Raw genomic sequence first — 25,478 nt, forward strand, 5'->3', positions numbered from 1 at the left:
GAGGCGGGGCGGCTGCGAGACCGACGGCTCTCCTCACCAGTGATCGGAGCTGGTGGGCGGTGAAGGAGCCGCCGCTCCACAAATCACGGAGCACGGCGCCGCGTGACGGATGAGGAAGCGGCCGTTGTGCCCGCCCACAGGCGGCAAGCGGCCAATGGGCGGAGGAGCTATGCTGACGGGCGGCGGACGGGGCCAATAGCGGCCCGGGGCGGGGTGAGGTGAGGACGCGGCGCGCGCGGGGTCACTGTGGGCGCTGAGGGGGCGGCGGGAAGCGGGCGCGAGTCGCTGTGAGGGCGGGCTGCGGGTCCCGCCGGGTTCCGCCGGCCTGGTGCCCTCCGACTGCCCCGTCCCGGTGCCCGCCAGCGGCTCCTCTGTGCCCTCGCTGCTCCCGCCCGGGTCACGGTGCCCTCAGGTCCCGCTGGCTGCGGGCCGAGCCCGCTCCGTCCCGCCGGAGCCGGTGCCGCAGCACGGGGACCGACGGGGGCTGCCCGCGAAGGGTGTGAGGGTCTGTGGGGCTTTGGGGCCTGTTTTTCGAGTCTCTGAGGACCGGAGAGCGGCGAATGCGGGGCGGGCAGCGGGGCCCCTGGGCTGTGGCAGCCGCTGGTGGCACCTTGTCACGGCGCGCGTGAGCTCCCCTTGGCAGGACAGGGAATAAAGCGCTAATGAGGGTGTAGATGCTCTCAGCAGCGAGGCCGTGGCCCATTGCCCGAGGCAGTCCCTGCGAGGCTCCCTTCAGTGTGCTCAGAACACGCTCAGGGTGTTCACACTGCGAGGTACGTGTTAACCAGGACCGAAATAGTCTTTGGTTGTTGTTCTAGTTCCCTCACGTTATGAATCTGCATGCTTGGGAACTGCAGTGTCTTTGCGTAAGGCATCAGTGTTCCCTAAAACGCAGAAGTGGGTAAAAACGCGACAGTTTTAACACCTTCCATTTTCTCATGTGAATATTAATCCTATCTGATTAATAGTTTTACCTCAGAAAAACTCTCCCAGGTTACTGGAGCCTTTCCCATGGTGGTAGAGTTAAATTACCGTGAGGGTGATAAAGAGGTTCCTTCAGGTAACTGAACGGAGCGATTCAGAGGCAGTCAGGGACTGAGGGGGGATCTGCTGGTGCTGTGCTGGGAGCGAGCTGACAGCCTCTCGTTTGCTGCCCCCGGCTCCTGTCTGGGCAGAAAAGAGCCCAGCAGAGCTGTGCCAGGACAGCCGCAGTGCTGTGGTGTTACCAGCAGGTCCCCGAAGGTGCAGTCCTGTCCCCTGTCCTTTCTGTTTGTCTCTGAAAACTGGACAGCATCGGGTTCCTCTGCAGGAGGAGGAAGAGAGAATATAAATGTGACAGCCTGTTGTGATTCCCAAAACCTCAGTGCAAAATATTTGCAAGGATGGGTTTGATACCTTGGGGATACTTTATAACAATGGGCTTTGGTAATTTTTGCCTGCTTTACAAGAATATAATCAAGACAAGTCTTGCAGGACTGAAGATGGGTTCCTTAAACCTATCCCTGTTGCATTTGGAAATACGGTTACTAATAGTCCAGTCTGGAATTATATCAGAGTTTTGCTGTCATGTCACCATTTTAAAAACAGAGACCATACTTAAGAAAAAAAAAAAAAAGGAAATTTTGGTTTACAGCCATTTTATGTCACCTGTTGGAAGAGGAGACAGAATACTTATTTAGCACTCACATTTGTAGCTGTCTGGTTGAGGTTTCTGTGGGAGCTGATAACAAGCTGGGTCTGAATACAGCGCACCCCAAGGGTTCTCCTGGTTTCTGCTTCCCCTTGGGCTCTGGGGGTGTGGTGTGGGGGAGAATGAAGGAAGTGGGTACAAAAGGGCATAGGGCTGTGTTGGCAGGACTGGAAGGCTTTTAAAACTCTCCCACACGTTTTCATTATGGACTTTTCTCTTCTTCAAAACCTTTTCAAGTAGTAAAAGGGAGCAGTGGCCTAATAATCCTTGTATGGGAAGCTGGGTTCTCAGAGTATTTGCAGGTCAGTGTCTCAGTGCCATTATTCAAGTCTGAGCACACAGTGTCACCTTAACTGTTTGTTCAGTCAGGTACTTTACTGGGTAAAGAAGTGTCTTGCCTTAGAAGTACCCTGAAAGTGTTGTTAGATGCTGTCATGTTGGTGGATTCTCAGCAGCAGCAGTGCAGGGTTTGCAGTCCTGGCACTGGCACGTGTTTCCTGACAGTCCTTGACCAGATCACTCCAAACTGCACTCCCCAGCTTCCATCTGGGAAGTGTTGGTAAAATCTGGGACCCACTGTGTTGATTTCAGATGCACTGAATGCTGCAGCCGCGTTGTTGTGTTTGCCCTTGGCAGCTGCAGCAGCCCCGCTCAGCGAGGTGAGGCCTGGTGAGGGATGCCCTTATCTTGGTGCCCAGATGGAGTTCTGTCAGGTGCCACGCTGGGTGGCCCACCCTGCCCGGTGTATCTGCCTTGCACACTGCGTTCACAAACGCCTTCAGCTGGTGTCCCTGGCCTCTGTCACACTGAAACTTAAGAGCTCTCCGTTCAGCTGCTTTTAGACTGCTCATGCTCTGAAGGTTAAGGAGGACAAGGTCAAGTTGATTCACAGGGAAGTACGTGTAAGGAAAAAACAGAAGGGTTGTAAAGAAAACACGAAACTTGCAAAGTGCTCGCCTAATAGACCCTTTGTTTCCTCAGCAGAGGTCTGTTACTGCATGTAGAAGTCAGTACTGTGCGTCAGAAACACTGGGCTCACACTTGTTCATTTTTTAAAATCCACAGCTTCAAGTTTAGTCTTTTCTGACTCTTGAGAGATTTATTTTCCTCCGGGATTTGACACTTGGTTTGCAGGGGTATAATCTCTTTGACAGTGCTCTGGTAGACACTTTGTAATCAGCTAGTCCTGTTTCTTTAATGCTCCTCAGCAGTGTTTTAACCTTAAAATTCTACACAAAAGATTGTATCATCTTGAACAATATAAAATGTAATTGTCCAGTTCCAGACATAACTTGTCAGCATTTTTTTCTTATCCCACGTGACGTAACTGTGAAAACAGGACTTGAAATATTAGAATAAGTCTTTTGATCGTATGTTGTGGATGAATATCCTTCAGCATTTAGGCATGTAGGGGTTTTGTGAACCTTTAATGCAGAAATAAATAACATTAAGTGGAACAAAGCATAATAAAATGCACAGATTTGTCTCTGATCCACAAAAGGGGTGCTCTGAGCTGCACTATTGATAATTTATCATGTGGGTGTTTGACAAGCCCACACATACCCTGATATAACACTGCAGATACAGTCCTCAGTGTTCTGTAACACCCTGGAAATATTTAATTCATAAATCCTGATGCTGGAGCCCTTAAGGTGTCAGAAACATGGTGCTCATGCCTGTGAATCTGAGCAGCTTTGGTTAGTCAGATAAATACCATGCTCCAAATAAACTGTGATCCTAACGTGCAACAGAATAAGCATATACACGAAATATCATGGGATTAAAATTGCTGTTAATCAAGTACATTAGCCCTTTTCTTTGCAAGGAATAATTTTCCAGAGTTTTTGTCTTTAAAAACTTTTATCCGTGAAACTGGAAAATAATAAATTCCTCCATTAATGAAATTCAGAGAGGAGCAGGGGAAGGAATATTTTGGTTTAGCTTTGGTAGCATTTGCTTGTGTAGCTTTGGTTCTCCTAACTTTTGAAAGGATGGTAATATTCCTTCATCTAGGAGGAGGGCAGGATCTGCTTGTCTTGTGAATGAGAGACAAATCCTTGCCCTACTCAGGGCAACATTTTAATAAGATAGAGGGAAAAGAATGGAGTGATCCAACCGAGCAGGTGACCCCTGGTGAGGCTGGCAGCCAGGCCAACAGGCAGGGTGACTCTTTGGAGCAGCACTGGGGAATGTGGCACTGCCTTGGGCAGCAGTGAAATGATGGCATGGTGCTTCCTGCAGCAGGGCAGCATGATGTGCCTGGGATGGGGACAGCTGGTGTGAGTGACAGATGCTGTCATCCAAGATTGAGCTTCTCCCTGATGTTGGATATCAGACTCTGCAGGTACTTCTGTTGCCTCCCTGGCCCATCAGCCCCTCTGGCTCTTGCTGAGCAGTTTTTTGTGGTGGGGTCACAGCCCTGCCCCAAGTCTGTCCAGTGTGCTCCATCTACAGACATGATGGTCAAGATTGGCACTGCAGCTTGAAATCATCCCAAAAATGTCACCTCCTAAACACTGAGCTTGTGCTCTGCAGAGCTTTCTAGCCAGAAGTGTTTTCTTTTGAGAGTTCTGAAGGACTTGCTGAGTTCTTTGCTGACTGCAACATTTAAGCATGAACTTGGCTTTACCTGGGAATGCTCAGGGGCTTACAGTTGGTTTGTAATAATTAGTCATTTACAAACTTAAGCCTGATTGTTTAGTCCCTTCCCAAACACCAGTTGCAGGAGGCAGAGGGGACATCTTTATCCCCTGCTGCTTTCTGGAGAAAGTGTCAGTTCTGTGGTTCTCTCTGTTCTATATTTCTTTGCACCAGAAATGACCCTGCTGCTCTTTGTCGACAGTGTTTCCTTTTATCCCTCTCCTGGCAGCTGCTCTTGCTCCATTCTGATGTTGGAACAGCAAATGAATTCCCTCTGAAGCAAATGTCAAGCCAGTAAAGATGTTGAAGCAGCAAGAAAATCGTCTCTGTCTCTGAAGACGGAATTGGAGACCTTTGTGAATGAGATGTTCTTAAAATAGCTCCACAGTGTGTTATCTTCCCTAGAAGGTGCAGAATTGAAAGCATCACCACAAGGCACTTGTCCTTGTGCGAGCAGCATCCCTAAATGATGGGCTTTGGAGAGGGGAGAGAAGCAGGCTACTTCCTTTTCCTCCTCTCCAGGCAAAAAGCAATGCATGATTTTAATCTCTGTGTGATGGTACATTTATGTTTTTTCCAAGAGTTGCATTGCTGTTTGCTGCTTATTTAAATATGTCCCATGTTAACTGACCTTGTTCTCCATGATCCACTGTTTCTGGGGTAAACTGGTAACTGAAACAATGCCGAGCCACAAGTTGAGTAGAGGTGCTCTGAATTACCCTGTCTAAGGTTCAGGGTGGCTGTGGCCCCTGTGGAGAGCAGAGATTCTCAGCTGGTGGGATGTGCCACAGCCTGGATAGGCTGAACTCAGCACTGAGTCACACCATGCACTGCAGTTCCTGTCTCAATTCAAACCTGCTGTCCAAGGAAGATGGCAGCTTTGGAAATCTTCCCTTCCATGGAACTTTGGAGTCACTGGTTCAGGTGATGGAAGCTCTGTCTCTGTGGTCAGACAGAAACGAGGCATTGGTTGTACATGGAGAATTTGGTTAGTTTGGGAGCTCTTGCTGAGATTTTTCCACCCTCAGCTAGTTTGGGGTGTTTGGTTCCCTGACAGCCTGAGGAGAGTGTTGGGCCCAGCAGCAGGGATGGCGTGAGCTGCTGGGCTGATGTCCCATTGTCCCTGAGTACAGCGCAGTCCCACGACTTGATGAGCCAATGCTCCACGGGTTGCAGGTGCATTTTGAGAATTCATTGTTGTGTTGTTGCTTTGTAATCCTGTCATTGAAATCTGATGTTTTTAAGAAAGTATATCTTGAATATGTGCACTTCAGAGCAAAAAATGTGGGCTGCACATGTGACATGCACATGAACTGTTGTTATTTTGTTTATCGAAAAAATTGTTGATGTAATTAATGGAATTGAGGGTTTGGGCAGTAAAGTTAATCCAGAAAAAGTCTGATACAACCTTTTGCCAGAATCATGAATAGAATCTTTGACATGCCTGTGAATATCTGAATACTTCTATTTTTCTTCAACTTGGTGGAAGGGGAATTGATAAATAAAAATACTAGATGCAAAAATTAAATCACTAATTGAAGAACAGGGATTTTTATAGCAATTTCATAATTATATTCATAACATAAGTTTAACTAGGAGAAATGTTAAAATTTTGACATCTTCAGTTTTTCATCTTTTGTGTGAAGGTGGGAATAATTAGCTGTACTCATACAAACATAGTTTTCAGAGGTTTCTCAGTTGTCTTAAGACTCTTAATATTTTTCCTAGTCCTGTTTTTTTGACATGATAATATGGCTTTAAGGGCTTTCTTTACCAGATCAATTCCTTTCCTACCAGGAGAACTAAAGCTTTTCAGCTGTCTGTCCAATTTATCCTTCTGGACTAAATTTCTCATCTTGAGATAACCAGCAGCAATTCTCCCCTCAGGAGATTTGTATCAATTAGTTCTGCATCACTAATTCCTGTGGTATTGGGGGACCAGTGGGTCGTAAGGAAGCTGCTCAGTAAACATTGATGGCTGTTGGGGGTTTGTCTTGATGTTTTTTGTTCAGAGGTTGTGGGTGCCATCACTGGAGCCCTTGCTCGTGCCCGCCCTGTCCTTGGCGGCGAGGCCGGGCGCTGTTCACTGCGAGGGCGTGCGGGGCTGTGCTGGGCTCTGCTGCCTGCTGCATTCAGGGGATGGGGGCTCTGGGAGCTCTCTGGCTGCGGCTCCATGGCCACCCCTGGTGTCTCCAGCTCCTCGCATGGCCAGGTGGCAGGTGGGAAGTCACTGCCACTGTTGGTAACGGGAGTGGCAGATGCAGTCTGGCAGGAAAGCAGGTTAGTCTGCAGCTGGAATGCAGGCCAGGCTTCCCCTAATCCCTCCCTTAGCCACAGAAAGGTGGCTTTAATCTATTTGTTCTGCATTTGGTTGTTTTTTCAGCACTGATCTATCTGCAAATGCCATTGCACTGTTAGTCTGTTTCTATCCGTTTGCCATTAGCAGATGTGTCGGGACATGAGGCTGTTTTCAGTCACTCAAGTCTAATCCCAGCAATGCTGTAGGATCTTGGGAATTGCTCTGCATTTATACACAAGTAAATGATGTATAATGTGTCATTTTTAAGAACCTGCTACCAGCAATTTTAGGATTTTGTTAGACAGCTGATTTTCTTTTTGCTGATGTTTTAGACAAAACTAATTTGATAGGATTATTAGAAGAGGAAAATTAAAAGGACAGAATCATCCAGGAAGCTCATTAAAATGGAAACCCTGAAAAAACTGGGTAATTGGGCATTGATTCTGTCCTCCCCCCTCACTTTATGAGCAGTATTGTATTAAAAGTAACATGTCTGCAGGATGATGCTTCAACATCTGTTACTGCTGAAACAAAATGATTTGCTTGTTTTTTCCTCTCTATATTCTCCCAACATCTGCATGTGTAGATCTATCCTGTATATTTTTATCCCATCTAACAGCTCCTTTCCAGGGAAAAGGCATCAAAGGGAACAGGATCCTCCCTCTGGTTTGGAGGGGGATTCTGCATTGCCGCTCGCCTGCATTAGCTCTTGGGTGAGTGGCTGTGAAATGAATCATGTGAGCGAGGACCCGGGGCTGCTCAGGAGCCCAGGCACAGGTTTGGTGCTCTGAGATGTGTTTATGTGGAACAAAGAAGTTCACAGGCTGTCGGCTGTCTGCCTCCTGAAATATCACATTATGTGATTAAACCCATGCAAATAATTGTCCTTATTTTCTATTCTCAGAATATTTGCAGGGAAATCACATTTTTTTAAAAAGTATTTCACTCTGAAGATGCTTGATAATTGTGCTGGGATTTAGATTTTTTTTTTCCTTTATAGGCTGATTCAATAAATTGATTGTAAATCTAGCTTGCTGAATGTTTGCTATTTTCAATCACTCTGGCTGTGATTATTGTGATAGTAAGCAATACACTTTCTTTGGTTTAAATTTTGGATATTTGCTAAAATATACATAGTTGCATGTGCCAATCTTAAAATTCAGTTTATTTACAAGTGTGATGGTTTTATTTCTCTTCAGCATATGTACTATAAAAATGCAATTGCATCAAGGTTTGTAGCAAGAAAATAGAAAAAGCTGGGCAATAGATTTGAAATAATATCAGGAAATATTTTCTGATCTCTAATAATTATGATGTTTGGTCTTCCATACTTGAAAGTAAGCACGAGAAATTTAAGCATGGTAAAGCACATGATTAAATCCATTTCTATCCAGCAAAATTCTTGAACTTGATTTGAAGCATGTGCGTTAGTTATATTAATAACTCAAAACTATTCCTTAAACCCAGCCCGTGTCAGAGTGACTAAGTGTTAGAATTGCAAGGTAAATACTGCTGTAAATAAGATAAATATGGGTGCTGGCTTTGTCAGTGGTTTTGACTTCTACAGTCATTTTTGTGGCACTTGAAATCAGAAAAGAATGGAAATTTCAACTAATTTTTTAATATGCTGAAATGTATTAAGTTACACAAAAGAATCCATATTATAGTAATCCTGCATATATACAGAAAAGAGTACCCAGCGTGCATGGCAGATGGTTTCAAAGGAAATCCTCGAGAGCTAGGATTAAAAAGCAATTTTCAGCAAGTTTAAAATGGGTCTCCATATTTGGGTCACAGATATTAACTCTTTCATTGCAAACAAACGAGGGAGAAGTCTGGTCAGACTGTTATGGAAATGTTTCTCCCAGTTGGAGCTGACCACTTGCTGGGGAGGAGAGGTGTGAGCAGGGCAGTTGATTCTGCTCCTGCTCCTGTTCTCACAGCAGTGGGAAGCAGAGTTGTGGCTTACAGAGACAGGGCTGTAACGCAATAAACGGGATTCATCATTCCATGAACAAACATTGGCAGCCCTCTGAAAAATAATGTGTGTGTGGCTTTGATCTTTGCCCACTGAAACAAATTTCCATAAAGACAAATGGATAAATAAGTTTTAGCATGCTAGAAACAGCAGACTTATACCTGTTTACCTTCAGTACACTATTACCAATGACTTTATTAAAGTGTAAAGACTTTACAGATCACATTTCTTTATTCCTTTTGGATATGGCGAGCATGTATGATACAGGATAAATAAGAAATTGAACAGCAATATTGTTGCTCCCTCATAGACAGGAATGAACGCGGGCTCCCAAGTTTTGCTTGGAAGTATGTCTGTGCATGGAAAGTAAGCCTGTTTTTCTCAAACATGTTTTAGAGGCACACTAGAATTTTATTATCTGTTTCTAAAGGTTATATAAAATCAGCATTATCATGCAGGCATTGTTCCAGGCTGCAGCTGTTTGGAGGTGGCATATGAAGATGCAGGAATCTTGTCTCCAGTCTGATGCAAAGAAGGGATTGAGTGCAGGTCAGCTTTGCACTGGAGGATCACAAGAAGGCACTGGGCTTTTAGTAGATAAAAATAGGGCAGCAAGTTGGAGATTATTGGCTTTAACTAACTTATACCAGTTAGTAACTGTGTCAAGAGTGTAATTCACATTTACATCAGTGCTCTTTACACATTTTGGCAGCACAAAGGAACCTCAAGTTTGACATGAACTTTTCTTTAAAAGACACTTCCAAAGTGGAAATTCAAGTCAGACCTTAAGCACTGTTTATCACTGAGCAATGAAACAGAGCTACTGTTTTGTTGTGTTCCCAAAGCTCAGCTGGGTGTATTTGAGTAGGTTTGGAAAGCTTTCTGAGCCCAGGTGCTTGATGCTCTGCTAAGTGAATTATAGAAGTAACTGCTGGTTTGAATATCAGCCTAAGGAGAAGTTAATTGTGTTGCTCTCTGGGTATTACATTGGCTATGAGTTAACAGAGGAGGACTGCACTTCTGAAAGGGCGTGGTGAATGTCCTGGTGGGATAGTAACTGCAGGTGTATCTGCTAAGTGCTAATTAACAATGTTTTCTGCAGCACTCAGCCAGGATCTTTATCAGAGGTCCTCTGCTCTCACAAAGGAAAATTTAGGTGATGGATGAAAATAAGGTGTTTAGTTCTTGTACCAGAGCTAGGAAGTGTCAGTGGGCTCAGGATGAGCTTTTAAAGTTGAATCTGTTCTGGGTTCTTGTTTCACATTGCCTATTACAGTAAGTCTGCCTGTGAGCATCTTGATATGGCCTTCAGAGGGCAAATATAAGTGCTGGCATTAGATACCAAAACTTGAACATCCCAAGCTGTTGTCAATCATCATATGTCACCAAGTTGTGCTACTATTAAATACTTGGGGGGAAAAGAATCATCTGTGGCAACAGCTGTCTTTGATCCATGTGTTTGTAAATGTGCTTGAGAGTTTTGCCTTAGATTTTTCAAAGACTCTTGTCTTTCAAAGGGAGGCAAAACACATCAGTTCAGAGTCTCTGTAGTTGTTATCTTCCAGGACTTTTGTTTTAAGTAGTTTTTGAAAATCTCTGTGACAGGATCTGAGATAAAACCTGATCCAGATGTCTTTGCATAGCCAGAAAAATCTGTTTGCTTGACTTCAACAAACTTAGGAGAGGTTCTGAATAAACAAATTAGTGTTGGCTTTAGAGAATGAGTTGCTTTGCTTTACTCACTGTACAGTCGAGTATTTGAGAAAAAGCAGTTTCTTGTGTGCAGTCTGTTGTTGCCTGGTCCAAAGCAGTTTTTTGTAAGCAGAATACTGTAATTATTATGTCATTGTACAGAGTTCCGAGTGTGAGGTTTACCTCTTTAAAGGAGGTAAATGCTTTCTTACCTCCAGCAACTCTTACCAGGAAATATGGAAGGGTCAGTTCTCCTCAGTTAGAATTTCTCTCTACTTAAATCTTTTTGTAGGGTATATTTTTTTAAGCTTTTCAGAGTAGATGACTGAAAGCAACAGCCTGTTCATGTTAAAGCCATACATTTCTGTCTGATGTAACTGGTCAGAAAAAAGTGAAAGCTCCCATAGGGATAAATTGAGCTGTGGATGGGCTTCTCAGCACTTCTTTATTAATGGCACTTCAAGTAGCGAGTTGAAGAGAAACAGATAATGAAAATTGATTCTTCTCTGCAGGTCTCTTGCTTATTTCTGGACTCGGACGGGCCTAATCTGTGAAGATAATTAAAGTTCCTCTACTGTGGATGCTGTAAGTGAATTTTTCATTGTGTGTCTTGTATCTGGTTGAGAATATGCTCAATGCTGAAGTATCAGCATTGAGCAAAATATCATGTAGAGAGGCTAGAGGGCTGAAAAAATGTGTAAATGAAGAATGTTCTCATTGGCAGTGTGCCACAGGGTGGTGGCCCTGGCCATCAGCATGGCAGTTGAGTTCCAGGTGCCTGGTAACATAGTGGGACATTTCCAATATCCTTTACTATTCAATAGACTTCTCCCAGAAGAGGCCTGCCCACTTTAAACCCTGTCCCTGTGGCAGCAGAGTGTGGAGCATCTGGGACAATGCCCTCCCTAGAGCAGGGCACGGGCTGTAGCTGGCACTGCAGGAAGGCAGAGGATGTGGAGGAGGCTGGGAACAGAATGCCGTGGCTTTGACCTTGTTGTAGCATCCCTCTGGGATCCATAGGGCACGGCTTCCTGTGGGTTAATTGTCACAAGTGGGGGAATGACACGTTTCTTATTTCTGAGAGAGTTTCTTTAAAACATCTGATGTTCTTCCACCAATGAAAGCATGCAAAGAGCTCTTCAGATCCCCATTTTCTCCCCAAAGCTGTGGGAACAATTTTCTGGCTTGTAGAACAAAGAAGTTGGAACAGATGACATAGCCAACATCTGCACCTGGCTCACGGAGGAAGCGAATATTTGGCATAGAAGCTGAGCTCCCTTTGCCAAGAGAGCCGTGCTGATGCAGTTGTTCAAGGATGAAGATGGCAAAATGGCTTTTCCTTATTGACTCACCAAAGCAATTTTATTGGTCTGTCAGAGTGAAAAAATAATTGGGAAGGAAACTGTCTTTACTTTTAAATATCAGAGTTTAGTCAATGGTTAATCAAATGCTGTCTAACCAGCCCTGTAAGATTTTGATGGTGTATCACTTCAGTTCCGATGGCAGACACATCACATATGGGTTGCCATTTTGATGGCTTTGAATGGTAATCTGACCCATAAAAACTGAAGCATAATATGCAAACTGATTTTTTTCTGGCCTGCCCTGTTCTTGGTGCCATCTGTGTTAGGATGGAAACGAGCCTGCTCAAAACGTGGGCTGCCGGTTTTGAGCTGATCACAGATGGGTTTGAAAGAATAGCCTTGTGTGCACAAGGAGAGGGAAGATGCTCCTGAGCAGGAAGTTTCACTTGAAACCATATTATGTCTACTCAATCCTGTGGCCTGTGGAACAGCTACCAGACCTTTCCCTGAATTCTTCATATGGATTAAGTAAACTAAATTTACCTTCTCAATATCAAGAAAACCCCCACAACTTCTAAATATCGCTCTTCTTCCACTACTGTGTTCTACTGCTGTCATCAATAATGGAACAGAGTACAGAAAGCTGACATTACCTGACCCTGTTGGGTGTTTGCTATGCATCTGTTCAGCAAAACTGGACACAGTAAATTATTTCATGAGTTTTGTAGATTAATTTTAATCTGTAGTGTGAATCCTGTTGAACTTACAGGATTCGGGCTGCTGTTCCTGGATTTCTGTCTTTGACAATTAATAAAAGTCTGTGTTGTTAGTGAAGGTGAGTACCTGTCCTCTGCTGTTTCATCTCAGATCAAAAATTCAGATATTTAAGTGCCTAATTCTTAATGCGGTCAATGAGATCTTGGTTTTCCTCTCATGTTGAGAGAGCCTTTGCTCTAAAGTTAGAGATTGACTGGCCTTGTCTTACGTGGAACCACAAGTGTCCTGGTACTATTTATAATCCCAAGAAACACATGAAATAATTTTCACTGGTTAGGAATAGGGTGTACAGAACTCTGATTTCTGTTTTTACTCTCTTTAAATCAATGACATTGTTTGAGTGACCATTTCTTTGTCAGAAAGGAAGCCTGTAGAAGGCGGCACTCATTGATGAGTTTCACGGTCGTGACACACTTGAACATCCCTCTCAAGACATCTTGAAGCCTTTTATTTCCAGGCTAAATAAACACCAATTTCAGCAATGTCTCATCTACTCCCTTTAATTACTGCTGCTGAGAGAAAGTTTCTGCCAATGCAAATGTGCTATTTTGTCATGTCACATCAAATTGCATCAGCCTTATATTTAGGAACAAAAAGAGGGGGAGGCTGAGACAGGATGTGGCTACAAATGGAACCAAAGGGTTTTCTTAAATACAGGCTGAAAATAGACAATCGAGGCAGTGATGCTTTTTCAAGCAAAAATCCATGAAAGGGAAAATGAAGGCTGTGACGGCAGAGCAGGGCTGGGGTGGGCACAGGGAGCTCTGGGGGAGGCAGGAGGGGCTGCTGAGCTCCTGGCTCCCGCACACGCCCCGGTGTCAGATGGGCACGGGGTGCGTTTGGGCTGGGTGAGCCCCCAGCCCGTTCCTGTGTGCTGGCTGCAGGAGGGGGAGCTGTGCCTCTCTCCAGCCTGTGCCTGCCCTTCCCCAGGACGTGTCCCCATGCAGCAACAACAGCTCTCTAAATGAAAGAGATTGTAGGAAAGAGGCATAGACAGAATTTGAGTGGCTGTCCAGATAAGTGTTGGAGCCTTTGAAAAATCCCTCATGCCACTTTAAAATGTGGTGTCTCTACAGAAATAATATTTTTTTAAACTTGTTTTTAAGAAAACATTAGCATCTTCCCCATGGAAAACACTTTTTGCCCCCTTAGTACTGGGCACAAAAGGATCTGTTGAAATCAAATACATAAATTATGGATGTAATGGAGCTTGCTTTGAACTGATGAGTCTGATCAGAGCCTGGTGGCAATTAAATCGAGTTCTGAAAGATCAGCTGCGTTTGAGAACCAGCAGAACTCAGGGAGGAAGTGATCTGGGGGCGTGTGAGCAGCACCTACTTAGCAAATTGGAAAAATATTATTCATTTCTTACATCTAAGCACTAGGAATCTCTCCTCAGAAGCAATTGGTGATGATAGAGGTAATATTTTTATTCTTGTCACCAAGGATAATAAAAATGCAGTTGAAGCTTGGAAACTTGTGTATTTACAGCATTGTGACAGGGGTAAGTCAAGCAGCATTTCAGGCTGAAGCCAGAGAGCAAAGGCACCCAGGTCTCCTTGGCTGGATGTCGCTGGTCCTGCAGGACTGTAAAACGTTAAATAGAGTGATGCTGCGGGTGTTAAATTCCTCGCAACAGGCAGGGACTATCCGTGGTGCTGCATCCGTGCACACAGTGGCCCTGGAGGGGAAGAGAGCAAGGAAAGTTCACCTGGAGCTTTCTAGCCCCACTTGCAGCGTGTGGGGTCTGTGCCGGGCTGAGGGGGGACAGGGACAGCCCTGGGGCCGTGTCCTACTGTGAGCTGTACGGGGACACAGGGACAGCTCTGGGGCCGTGTCCTGCTGGGGTGGACAGGGACAGGGACAGCCCTAGGGCCGTGTCCTACTGTGAGCTGTACGGGGACAGGGACAGCCCTGGGGCCGTGTCCTACTGTGAGCTGTACGGGGGGACAGGGACAGCCCTGGGGCCGTGTCCTACTGTGAGCTGTACGGGGACAGGGACAGCCCTAGGGCCGTGTCCTACTGTGAGCTGTACGGGGACAGGGACAGCCCTGGGGCCGTGCCCTGCTGTGAGCTGTACGGGGACAGGGACAGCCCTGGGGCCGTGTCCTACTGTGAGCTGTACGGGGACAGGGACAGCCCTAGGGCCGTGTCCTACTGTGAGCTGTACGGGGACAGGGACAGCTCTGGGGCCGTGTCCTGCTGTGAGCTGTACGGGGACAGGGACAGCTCTGGGGCCGTGTCCTGCTGTGAGCTGTACGGGGACAGGGACAGCCCCGGGGCCGTGTCCTACTGTGAGCTGTACGGGGGGACAGGGACAGCTCTGGGGCCGTGTCCTACTGTGAGCTGTACGGGGGGACAGGGACAGCTCTGGGGCCGTGTCCTACTGTGAGCTGTACGGGGGGACAGGGACAGCCCTGGGGCTGTGTCCTACTGTGAGCTGTACGGGGACAGGGACAGCCCTGGGGCTGTGTCCTACTGTGAGCTGTACGGGGGGACAGGGACAGCCCTGGGGCCGTGCCCTGCCGGGGTGCTCTGCCCTGGGGCCGTGCCCTACTGTGAGCTGTACGGGGACAGGGACAGCCCCGGGGCCGTGCCCTGCCGGGGTGGACAGGGACAGCCCTGGGGCCGTGCCCTGCAGGGGAACACGGGGCGGGGGGACAGGGACAGCCCTGGGGCCGTGCCCTACTGTGAGCTGTACGGGGGGACAGGGACAGGGACAGCCCTGGGGCCGTGTCCTGCTGTGAGCTGTACGGGGACAGGGACAGCCCTGGGCCCGTGTCCTGCTGGGGTGGACAGGGACAGGGACAGCCCTGGGGCCGTGCCCTACTGTGAGCTGTACAGGGACAGGGACAGCCCTGGGGCCGTGTCCTGCTGTGAGCTGTACGGGGACAGGGACAGGGACAGCCCTGGGGCCGTGTCCTACTGTGAGCTGTACGGGGACAGGGACAGCCCTGGGGCTGTGTCCTACTGTGAGCTGTACGGGGACAGGGACAGCCCTGGGGCTGTGTCCTACTGTGAGCTGTACGGGGGGACAGGGACAGCCCTGGGGCCGTGTCCTACTGGGGTGGACAGGGACAGGGACAGCTCTGGGGCTATGTCCTACTGTGAGCTGTACGGGGACAGGGACAGGGACAGCCCTGGGGCCGTGCCCTACTGTGAGCTGTACAGGGACAGGGACAGCCCTGGGGCTGTGTCCTGCTGTGAGCTGTGCGGGGACAGGGACAGGGACAGCCCCGGGGCCGTGCCCTGCCCGGGTGCTCTGCCCTGGGGGGGCTCGGGTGCTGAAGGCTTTGTCTGACCCTGAAACAGGCCAGGGGTGCTTCCTGCAGGCTGAGGCAGCCGGGCACACTCTTGAGACGTTCTGGTGCTGCTTCCAGCAATAATTGGCATAGAATTCTTTGGATTTCATTGTCATTTAACCCACCTCCCAAGACTTAACCACATCTGATTTTTGCTTCCACTGACATTTTCTTTTCTTTTTAAACAATAAGCATTAAAAAACCCTTAGTAAAAATGTGTGTATTTTCATAGCAGGGAAGGCATTTCTGTAATACTCTTTCAAAGCAAATCACAGAAATATTAAATGGGGGAGGAAAAAGAGAGATGTTTGGTTTTTATAGCTGGGATTCGTTTGTTTTGAACTGAATAAGTCTGAAAATACTCGATAAAAACTGCAGATCAAATGAAAAGACTCCATAAGCAGCATCCTCCAGATTGTTCCTCAAAAAAACCTCCCAACTGACAACAGTACAACAGAAAAGTGTTCTTAATTAACATCTTCAGTTAAAGGAGAAGCATTGTGGATCTCTTAAATGTATTATTAAATCTTCATTGTTTAGGTAATTGGATGGGGACAGACACTTGTGCTGAGTGCTATGTCAAATTCGTCAGGGCCTGCTGTAATTCTAGTGCACTTGCTGGATTTCACAGCTATTTGTCTGGGTACGGGGGTAATTTGGAGGGTTGAGTGAAGCCAGATGACTGTAATGAACTCATTTTGTGTCTTTGACTCAGTTTGGAGGGAAAAAATATGCTATTAATAGGGTATTTTGTATTGTTAGGACTTCTGTTCTTCCTGTCTCTCAAAGTTTCTCTGGGTCGCTGTCTTTGCTTCATCACCGATAATTATATCAAATTAATTCAGCATAATTGAGTTAATTATTAGCACTGGAGGTTACCACCAGGACTTCAATTGAACCAAAGCTTTTATCCCTTTTCCTGAGGTTTCACCAAATGTAAACAGACCAGAATCATGGGTGAAACCTAAGGCAGCTCCATTTCCATCAAATGCTTTTGCCGCTCAGAATTGCCCTGCCATGCTCGTTCACTCAGATGAGTATTGATAAATGCAAAGGGAAAAGAGTTCTCTCTCACCCCCTTCACCTCTGCCAGAGCTCTAAATTAGTGCAGTTACTCAGTAGAGCTCTAAATTAGTGTGGTTACTCAATAGAGGTGGTGTGTTGTGTGTAATCAGTGAAGAGCAAGCCCTGTACCACTGAGAGCAAATGTCCTGTGGGGTTCTGGGGGATGTCCGTACTTGTGAGAGCTTCTCACTGCCCACACCTTCCTTTTCCTTGGATTGCCTTTGAGTTAGACTAGGCCTTGGAGAATGACAGTGAAGTTTTGGGGGAAACTTGAGCTGTGGCTTTAAGAGCTCAGAAGTGTCCCGAAGACATGGCAGAATCTGCCCCTGATTAGCTGTTGGTATGGAAACAATCCCTGATTAGTGAGCTGGGCCAATCCCCCTAAGAGGCTAAAGGCTCCCAGACTTACATGTCCTGTAATGCTGCTGCTTATAAACACTGCTCCAGGAACGTGGATTCTGCTCAGGATGTGGTGGGTCAAATTCATCCGTGGTTTAATTCCACCACAGACAGGGCTTATGCTAGGAAAGGCGTTGGCTCAGATTATTACTGTGATTGAGAGTGAAGGATTGGCAGATGCTGAATTTCAGCAGGTGTGGATTTGGAATGATAGACATTGAGTTGTTCCTGACACTGCTGTGAAGGATAATGTGAGCTGGGAAGGACAACTCCAGGATGAGGTGTAGATCCCTGGGCAGGGCACACGCCCCATTGTCACCATCCAGGGATTATGTGCACAGCCAGGGCTGGAAGGGATGTGCTGGGGAGCAGCAAAAGGAGAGGTCACACTGCGCAGCGTTTATTCCCTTGTAAGCTGAGCGGGATGTTTGCAATTCTTGTACTTTCCTAAGAGCTCTTTCTGCACTGACAGCTCCTTGCTTTACTGTCTTGACTTTTCCTTGAAAAAATTATGATGTTGAATTGCATGAGCAAAGTAAGCATGTGTTAAAGAATAATGGTAAAATAAACTTTAACCAATTTCAGTCCTTCCTGAATAGTGAGAAGCCACTAAAAAACCTTATGTAAGACTTACTATTCTTCCCATGCTTGTCTGAGCCATAGTCCATAGAGTTAATGTGGTCATTAATCTGACAGCATGGTCTTGCCCTTCAAAGGCACTTCCATGCCTTATGCTGCCAGCTGGGTGTCTGTCTGTCAAGAACAGTGGTGGCAGCCTATTTGGTGCCCAGTTGGATGTTTCAGAAGGTGATACAACCTCAGCCAGAAAGCTGTTGCACTAACTGACATGAAGTAGTTGGGAGAATCACAATTGCTGAAATGGAACTAAGCATTGGATCGTTTCAAAATACAATATTTACAAGAAAGGAATGAACAGGCGGTTCATTCATTTTTTGGCCTAAAGTTGATAACTCAATTCTTATTCAAGCATGATCCCAGAGGTAAATATGTACAGATTTGGCCGCTGTGAACAAAATTAATTTTGTTCAGTTGACCTGAGCAATTCAGAGCTGAGAAAAAAAAGTTCTTTTGAGACTGTGCCTTTCAGAATTTCCTTTAAGCCAGGAGAATCATTTTCAGGAGAAAAAAGTGGAGAAGTTTGAATTGCACCTAAACCAGGAAGGTTCCTGTCCTCACTAGTGAGTATGCACCAAAGAATGTTACTCTAATTAGTTGATCATGCTTATTAATTATACAGAACAAGGTAATCTGGCCTCAGCATGGGCAGCATGTTTCCTCATTGGTGTAGGATTGCAAAAGCCTGAGTGTTTTATTTGCAGTATTGCATGTCTGTGCTGTGTGATACCAAACCAGAGTGTAAGGTAAGACATCTGCCCTGTGGCTTTGGTTAATTTATACAAGTAGCCATTACGCCCAGCTCTAGCACTCTCTGTCATTCTCAAGTTTTATCAATTACAATTCTATATTTTGTACTTATATTATATTTATAATTTATTATGTTTTATATTTTTAAACTGGTGACATTGTTGAATAGCATTAGGCCGGGTCCGCATGCTGCAGAACTGCATGAAGGGTGTCCAAGCAGTGGTGATTCCTTGTCAACAAAGAGATCTTCAGGATCTGTCATTTTCCAGTTCTTAACTCTTCATGTGCTCTACAAATACTGTGTAAAGCAAACTTTACACCGCAGGGCTGTGCCCCCCAAATTGTTCTGCAGAGCCACCTGACATTGCTTCTGCCTTGTGCATCAATCAAAGCATAAAGGGCAGAGGAGCAGAAATAGAAGTGAACAGGCCTGGCTGCCATCACTCATGCAAGGGGACTCTGCAGCTCGTGTTTAGAAAGGACAAAACCCCAACAATGGCCGGCCCCGGCTCGTCAGAAGCGATCACATCAGAGGCACGATCTCAATGAGAGGCAGCGAGACGTGGCTGCTGGAAGTGACTGCAGCATTGTCCGTGCTCACCCACACAGCAGGGCTGGGGCTGCAGGGAGCCGGGGCTGCCCAGCCCTCTGAGCCTCTCAGTGCTGTGAGCAGGCCGGGACGCATGGACACACAGACCTTGGCTGCTTTGCCTGGGGCAGCAGAGCCCCTCACGCTGCCCTGGACGTGCCAGGCGCTCCCGTGACCCACTGGGGACTGAGGGGAGGTGTGACAGTGCCCGAGCAGTGAGGGGAGTTCTGCCCTGCTGCAGGCACGCGGGGCTGGGCTCACAGGCCTGAATCTGGGAAACCTGCAAGGGAGGACACGCGAGCAAAGAGGAGGAACCTTCTGGGTAGCAGCAGTTCACTTGGGTGCCTTCCTGGACTGATGTCACAACATGAACTAAGATGTTTTGTGGTTAAAGAGGTTTCACAAGGCTTCAAATTTCTTTGTTATTTTGGCATTCTTATTTTTCCTGAGATCATGAAGTTTGACGAGGATGGGGAATCATAAATTCCTGAGTTAAGACTTCTAAGGGTGTAATACTTCAAAGTAGTAAAACACATCTCTAGCCTGTATACTGGGGAAGGAGAGGGCTGAGCAGGAAGGAGGAGCCAACCTGTAAATAGCAACAGCTCAGGTAACTCTTGCAGTCCTTTAATTAACAGTTCTAGTCTCTGGAGCCCAGCTTTGGTGGCTGTTTAAGTAGTTCAGAGGGATTGGGATCATGACTGTTGAACTGTGGGGATTTGCTTGAAAAACACTCACAATAGCAGGGAAAAAAGGTAAACTGAAAGCAGTGGCATAGTGTCGTCTTAGCTTCATCAGGGTTCTGCTGTGCACGGGGTCAATTGCCAAACCTGCTAATGCACAGTGAAGATTAATTGGCTTTGGTCAGCCTTTGCTTCACTATCTGAATATCATTATCAGGAATATAAATGATTATGCAATGCAGAGAAATGCCACAATAGTCTCAGTGTCTCCTTTTATACTTGTCTCTTTGTGAACAGGGCTTTATCTAAATGCAAATGTGATTTCAGCCTTCTGATTAGGACATTATACAGTCATCCATTCCAGAAAAGCACAATTAGCGGATTATTTTATTTCTGACTCAACAGTTCTTGGTGTAGATAGTTTGTTTGTTGTGCTGTGCACGATATTTAAGTTATCAGAGGGAGATTTACATTATTAGTCAGGATTATAGCCAGATTTTATGAGGTTGAGGGTTTTTGCGTGGCAGATAAAATTGGTAACATTTGTGGGATTCGAGGGGAGATGTTTTCAGAACAAAAGGCAACAGTGCAGATTCTTACTGTGCTTCATTGTCCTCTTTGTGCTGAGGAAGGGGCAAATCACAGTAGAGGCTGTGCAGATTCCCCAGTGCATCAGGGTGCACAAGAGCAGAGGGCAGCATCACCTGTTGTCAGAGTCTGGTCCCTGTTGAGGTGTGCTTGTACAGGGCACCAGCATCTTAGAACTCAACAATGGGCAGTCATGAGATTATTTGTTATTAAACAGCCACTTTGAAAACAGCCATGAAGTTTTCCATGTGCTGTGGTAGATTTCCAGTGAAGTTTTCAATGGATGAAGTTACATCCTAAGAAAAACATAGATCTTTTGTGATAGACTTCCCTGTGAAGCTTGCCCATATCACAGCATTTGAAGCATTTTTGGAGCTGTGAATCTGTTGGAACTCAAGTAGTTTGGTTTTTTTAAATTTGAATATGAGAGCCCCATAGGAATTTAAGCTTGATAATAGATGGGGTGAAGATTTCCATCTTCAAACCTTTTAGAAAGTCCAGTTTTTATGAAAAGCGAAGGATGAAAAAAATTCATCCGTGCAAATGTATTTGTCACGCAATTTGAATTCAACAGCTCATCATTTTCCTATGAAAAATTACTGCAGTGGAAAATTCCTCATTATCTGTGGTGAAATGTTTTCAATTCCATTGATCAGCTTCATCTTTCCATATCCATATGTTTCCATGACTGGTTCCTTCCTCTCTCCCAGAGCTGCTTTTCTGTGTGCTGGAGCAAGCTGCCCTGGACAGTCAGGGATCTGGATGCTTTTCTGTGTGCTGGAGCAAGCATGCCCTGGACATGAGGGATCTTTGCATTTGTGACAGGAAATCTATTGCACCACTTAGGTTTAATTAGAGCACAGTGACATATGATGAGTTTACACATCAAAGCCTGGAAACAACTTCACAAATTGGCTGTGGTCCCAAAGTGTATTTTGGGATCTGTATTGAATTTTGGGATGTTTCACTGTATTAAGTGGGAACATGTGAAATGCAGGTTGGGTTCTTAGGGTCAGTGGAATTATACAAATTCTTACCAGCCAAGAATATACGGCCAAATGCACGCCCAAAAAATGCGTGTAAAGTTAAATTTGGGTACAGATCAATTTGAATCCAACTACATATTCCAGCTTTCTGTTTTGGATGATAAAAACTTCTCTCTCATGGAGAGAAGGACAGGGAATAATTCAGTCTGTGTTAGGAGTCACATTTTGGAGTTGCTTGTCTTTCTGCTGCTTGAAGGGGAATCAGGGATCTCTCAGCTGAGTGTTGGGCGTGTAATCACCTCCCCAACTTGAATGCCACAGAGAAATGAATCCAAACCAAAAATGCATGGAGTTGATGGCCAGGTTTCACTGCAAAGAGAAAAGGATATTTTACAGAGAAAAACATTGGAAGAAAACAAGAAAGGGATGTGTTGAAGCTTGGCGGTGTTTGGATCCCATTCTGATGGGCATTTATAGGTGCATAGGGAGGAGATTTTCCCCACTGCAACAAGATTGAGTCTGTGCAAATATACAGCCCAGGCATGTAATAGCTGTCGTGGTGTACTCTGAAATACATTTGGCTAAAGGACTTAAATTACTTACGAAAGAGGAAAAAATTATTTCAAATACTGAGTAGGTATCATAATGGTGCTAAAACAATGGCATGCACTTACTTCATTATTCAGTTGTTTATTTATTATCTCTATTCTTAAGAGTAATGATGTAAAAAGTGCCTTTTTCCAAATGTTAATTTAGTTCTTTGCAGATGGCAACCATCTGTTAAATGACAAGGCATTTACAGTCTTTGATTAGCACTTTATAGGACTTGGATGGACTTACTGTTACGACATGTAAATACAGTTATGGAAGTGAAACTTGGTAAATTTGTTCTTTTCCTGTTGCTATTACCAATACATGTAAAATTCCAAACCTAACAATGTTTCTTTCTGTCTTCTCCTCTGTTTATCTGTGTTGTTTCCATCTGAAGCCTTGAAATTCTTGACAGAATGACAAAATAGGAAATGCTGTTAAATTCCAGCACCATTTGTAGCCATTATGAGCATCCTCATTCTAAAAAGGCACCGTGTGGATGAACTGCTAGGGATGCTCAAGGAAAGCGCTGGCAGTTTGAAGGACATGAAGGATCCTGACTGTGTGATACAGGTTTGGGCACCCACCGAAAGTCACACTGGCAGTCTGGAGCGATCCTCTGGAGTGAGCTCTGCGCTTTGTGCTTTACTCCCTTGAGCAGTGACAGCCAGCCCGCGTCTGTCCGTAACCTCAGCAAGTTGTCATTCATTTCATGTTGGGGTTTATTGGAGAGTTTCTGCCGGGCCGTTCCCGTTGTCGGTTTGTTTCCGTGCTGTCGGTCGCGCTCACGGTGTTGTGCTCGTTGTCTGTGTGTTGCAGAGCCGCGGGCCCGGCCATGTCCCCGCTGCCGGAGGCGGAGCTGGTGCGCAGCTCGGTGCAGCTGTACCGGTACCTGCTGCGCTGCTGCCGCCGCCTGCCCGCGGGGCACATCCAGCAGCACTACCGACACGCCATCCGCCAGGTGCGTCCCGCGGCTGCTCTGCCGCTGAGCCAGGAGCTGCGGCTCTCCTGCAGCCTGGGGACCTTGCTGCATCTAAGGGTTAGAGTGGGAGCGAGTGCAGGACCCATTCTTTCTGTTTGCTTTGAATCTGAAACCTATTCTTCTTGGCTTTCATCTCTAATCCTGCTAGTCAAGAGAGTGATCAGTCATTACTTATTCCATAAACACATATTTTATGGTGAAACCTATTGCTTGCATGTCAGTAATTTATATATCCCCCCCCCACTCGGGTAAATCTCATCTGGCTGTTCATATTCTATATTTCATACGGAAGTAATTTCATGCCTTTGATCATACTTGTTGTCCTCTTTCTAGTTTTAACATACCAGACAATTTCAGTTGTTCTGAATTGAAGTTCTCTGGGGTTTTTGTTGTTGATGTATGAAAGTAGTAGAATACTTAACATAAAATTCCATATGGCCAGGTGTTATAAGGTGTAGTTTTACCTTTTTAGACCACCAGTTTTTTTGCAACAAATATTTTTCTGAGATTTCAATGCTATCTTTATTTTGTCAACTGTTGTGTTGACAAGTCAGTGACACTTGGAATGTTGCAGAGTTTCAAAGTCCATGCTGATGAAGATGATCCTGTGCGAATCCAGCAGATCATTAAAAGAGCCATTGAAGATGCTGACTGGGTGATGAATAAAGTAAGTGCTTGGGATTGTCTGCATTTTGGTTTCAGAACAAAGAAGAAAACATTGGAAAGCAAGTTCTGAATAGCGAATTGTTGTCCTGGATGTTGAAGTGTCTGGGTGAAAGGAAATACCCAGCCAGGAGGGATCTGTGATTGACACTTTTTATTTGAAAATTCTCTTAGTCAGCATAAACTAATAGTGGGGTTTTTTCAGAACCAATAACAATTTAGGTTGGTCTCTGTGTAAGTCTTTGTTTCCATGTAGAATTCTATTAATTATCAGCAGTGGTGGCTAGTATCACTGTTGTAGGAGAAAAAAATAAAATACAGCATTTTGCAAGCTACATCTTGCTATGCATCATCTGCTTTCCTAACAGCATCTATCCTCAGACAATTTACATGAACTTCCAGAACTACTGTTGCTTTTCCTTGGTCCTTGCCCATGTCTGCAGACATCAGGGATAGACCACACAATGGCCAAGCTGTGGTGCTGGGCCCCCAGTGCACAGTTGTCACCCAGTGGATCTGCCCCTGTGCTGTCAGACTGGTTTCTCACATGAAAGAATGAGAATGGTTTCCATCAGACAGCTGAGAGTCACCTGTGCTTCCTGGCATTTCAGTCTGGCTGGGGAGTGTGATACCCTAACACGGTGCATAATGAAACAAGTCAAAAGTTCAACTTTCTTTCTAAATATCTGTGATTTAATTTACTAAGTGACTGTTAAGTCATTCTCTCTGCCAGTCCATGAAATCCAAATGAGAATTGTTACAGGAGCAAACACAGATTAGTCCCAGATTATGATATTTTAGCAGTAACCAAATCCCAGCAGGTACAATCTAGTCAATAACTGTGCCTGATTTATTGTTTTATAATGCAAAGGGAAAGCCTACCAAATTTCAATCTAACTTAAAGAAAATGGACATAAATTTATGTGGATCATGAAGAAGAGTTGTAAATCCTTGTTGGTGTGAACTTTTACTTAGTTATGTGCCCTTTCCCACAAAAAAAAATTCTTTTTTTTTTCAGTATAAAGACCAGAAGTAGAAGAGGACCGATGAAACCAAGGAGGACATTGGTAAACATCCTTAGAGGACTTGCAGTCAAGCACAGACTATATTAGAATTATTGCCTGAAGTTTTGTCTTGGATAATATAAATACAATAATTTATATTTCACTGGGATGTCATGAAGCTAAATTAATATTTCTGAAGAAATTTGATTTTGTGAATTGCTTTGTATAATCGTGAACTTCTATGTTAAATCCCAAGCTTGCCTAACGTTTGAGTAACTTATTCCATTATACTGTTAGGCCTGGCTCAACCCCAGCAGTGTGTGATAACGCTCGTTGTGCAGGTTCTCTGGGGCCAAGGTGCCCGTGCATCAGTCACCGTGGATCTGGGGACTGAGCTTGCATCCTCTGTGTGTGTGACACTGGTTATGGCTGCCACTCTGCTGGGTCACATCGGCCTCTGCTGGGATGGTTGGTGTTAGACTGCTGCCGAGTGGGGTCAGTGCCCGTTTAGCTGGGTCTGTGTCCTGTGCGATGCTCTGCAGCTCAGAGGCTTCACAAGGCCTTGCAGCACATAATAAATGTCCTTTAAACAGTGGGTCCGTGTCGTTGTGGAGCAGCCCGCCCGCAGTGCCGGGCTGTGTTTCCCAGGCAGGGCAGCGGGGCACCGGCCCGCGGTGTGCCCGCAGTGCCCGCCCGGCTGCAGTTGCGGCGGGCCGCCGGCAGGTGGCGGTGCCGCCCGGCGCCGCTGTCCCGGGGCGGGGCGGGGCCGAGCGGGGCGGGGCCGAGCGGGGCGGGGCGGGGCCGAGCGGGGCGGGGCCGAGCGGGGCGGGGCGGGGCCGAGCGGGGCGGGGCGGGGCCGA

At 45.9% G+C, this 25,478-nt stretch overlaps 1 protein-coding gene across 2 annotated transcripts; it reads left to right on the top strand.

The window, feature by feature from the left end:
- Position 1: 1 nt before the first annotated feature.
- LYRM9 (LYR motif containing 9) lies at positions 2–24,781 on the top strand. Of its 2 annotated transcripts, none has more exons than XM_005491964.4 (5): positions 2–218; positions 10,812–10,884; positions 22,789–22,930; positions 23,526–23,618; positions 24,633–24,781. In XM_005491964.4, exons 2-5 carry the CDS (start codon positions 10,880–10,882, stop codon positions 24,648–24,650), a joined length of 258 nt encoding a protein of 85 aa, XP_005492021.1. In that variant the 5' UTR covers positions 2–218; positions 10,812–10,879; the 3' UTR covers positions 24,651–24,781. The 2 variants fall into 2 exon arrangements, with proteins under 2 accessions (XP_005492021.1, XP_005492020.1); XM_005491963.4 differs by lacking the exon at positions 2–218 and adding an exon at positions 234–773.
- Positions 24,782–25,478: the final 697 nt, after the last annotated feature.

Source organism: Zonotrichia albicollis, chromosome 22, assembly GCF_047830755.1.
Source record: "Zonotrichia albicollis isolate bZonAlb1 chromosome 22, bZonAlb1.hap1, whole genome shotgun sequence".
NCBI classification, from domain to species: domain Eukaryota; kingdom Metazoa; phylum Chordata; class Aves; order Passeriformes; family Passerellidae; genus Zonotrichia; species Zonotrichia albicollis.

Excerpts from the sequence above, each read along its gene's own strand:
- LYRM9 (XM_005491964.4), top strand. Across the intron at positions 22,931-23,525 it reads ACCGACACGCCATCCGCCAG|AGTTTCAAAGTCCATGCTGA; the intron begins GTGCGTCCCGCG and ends GGAATGTTGCAG.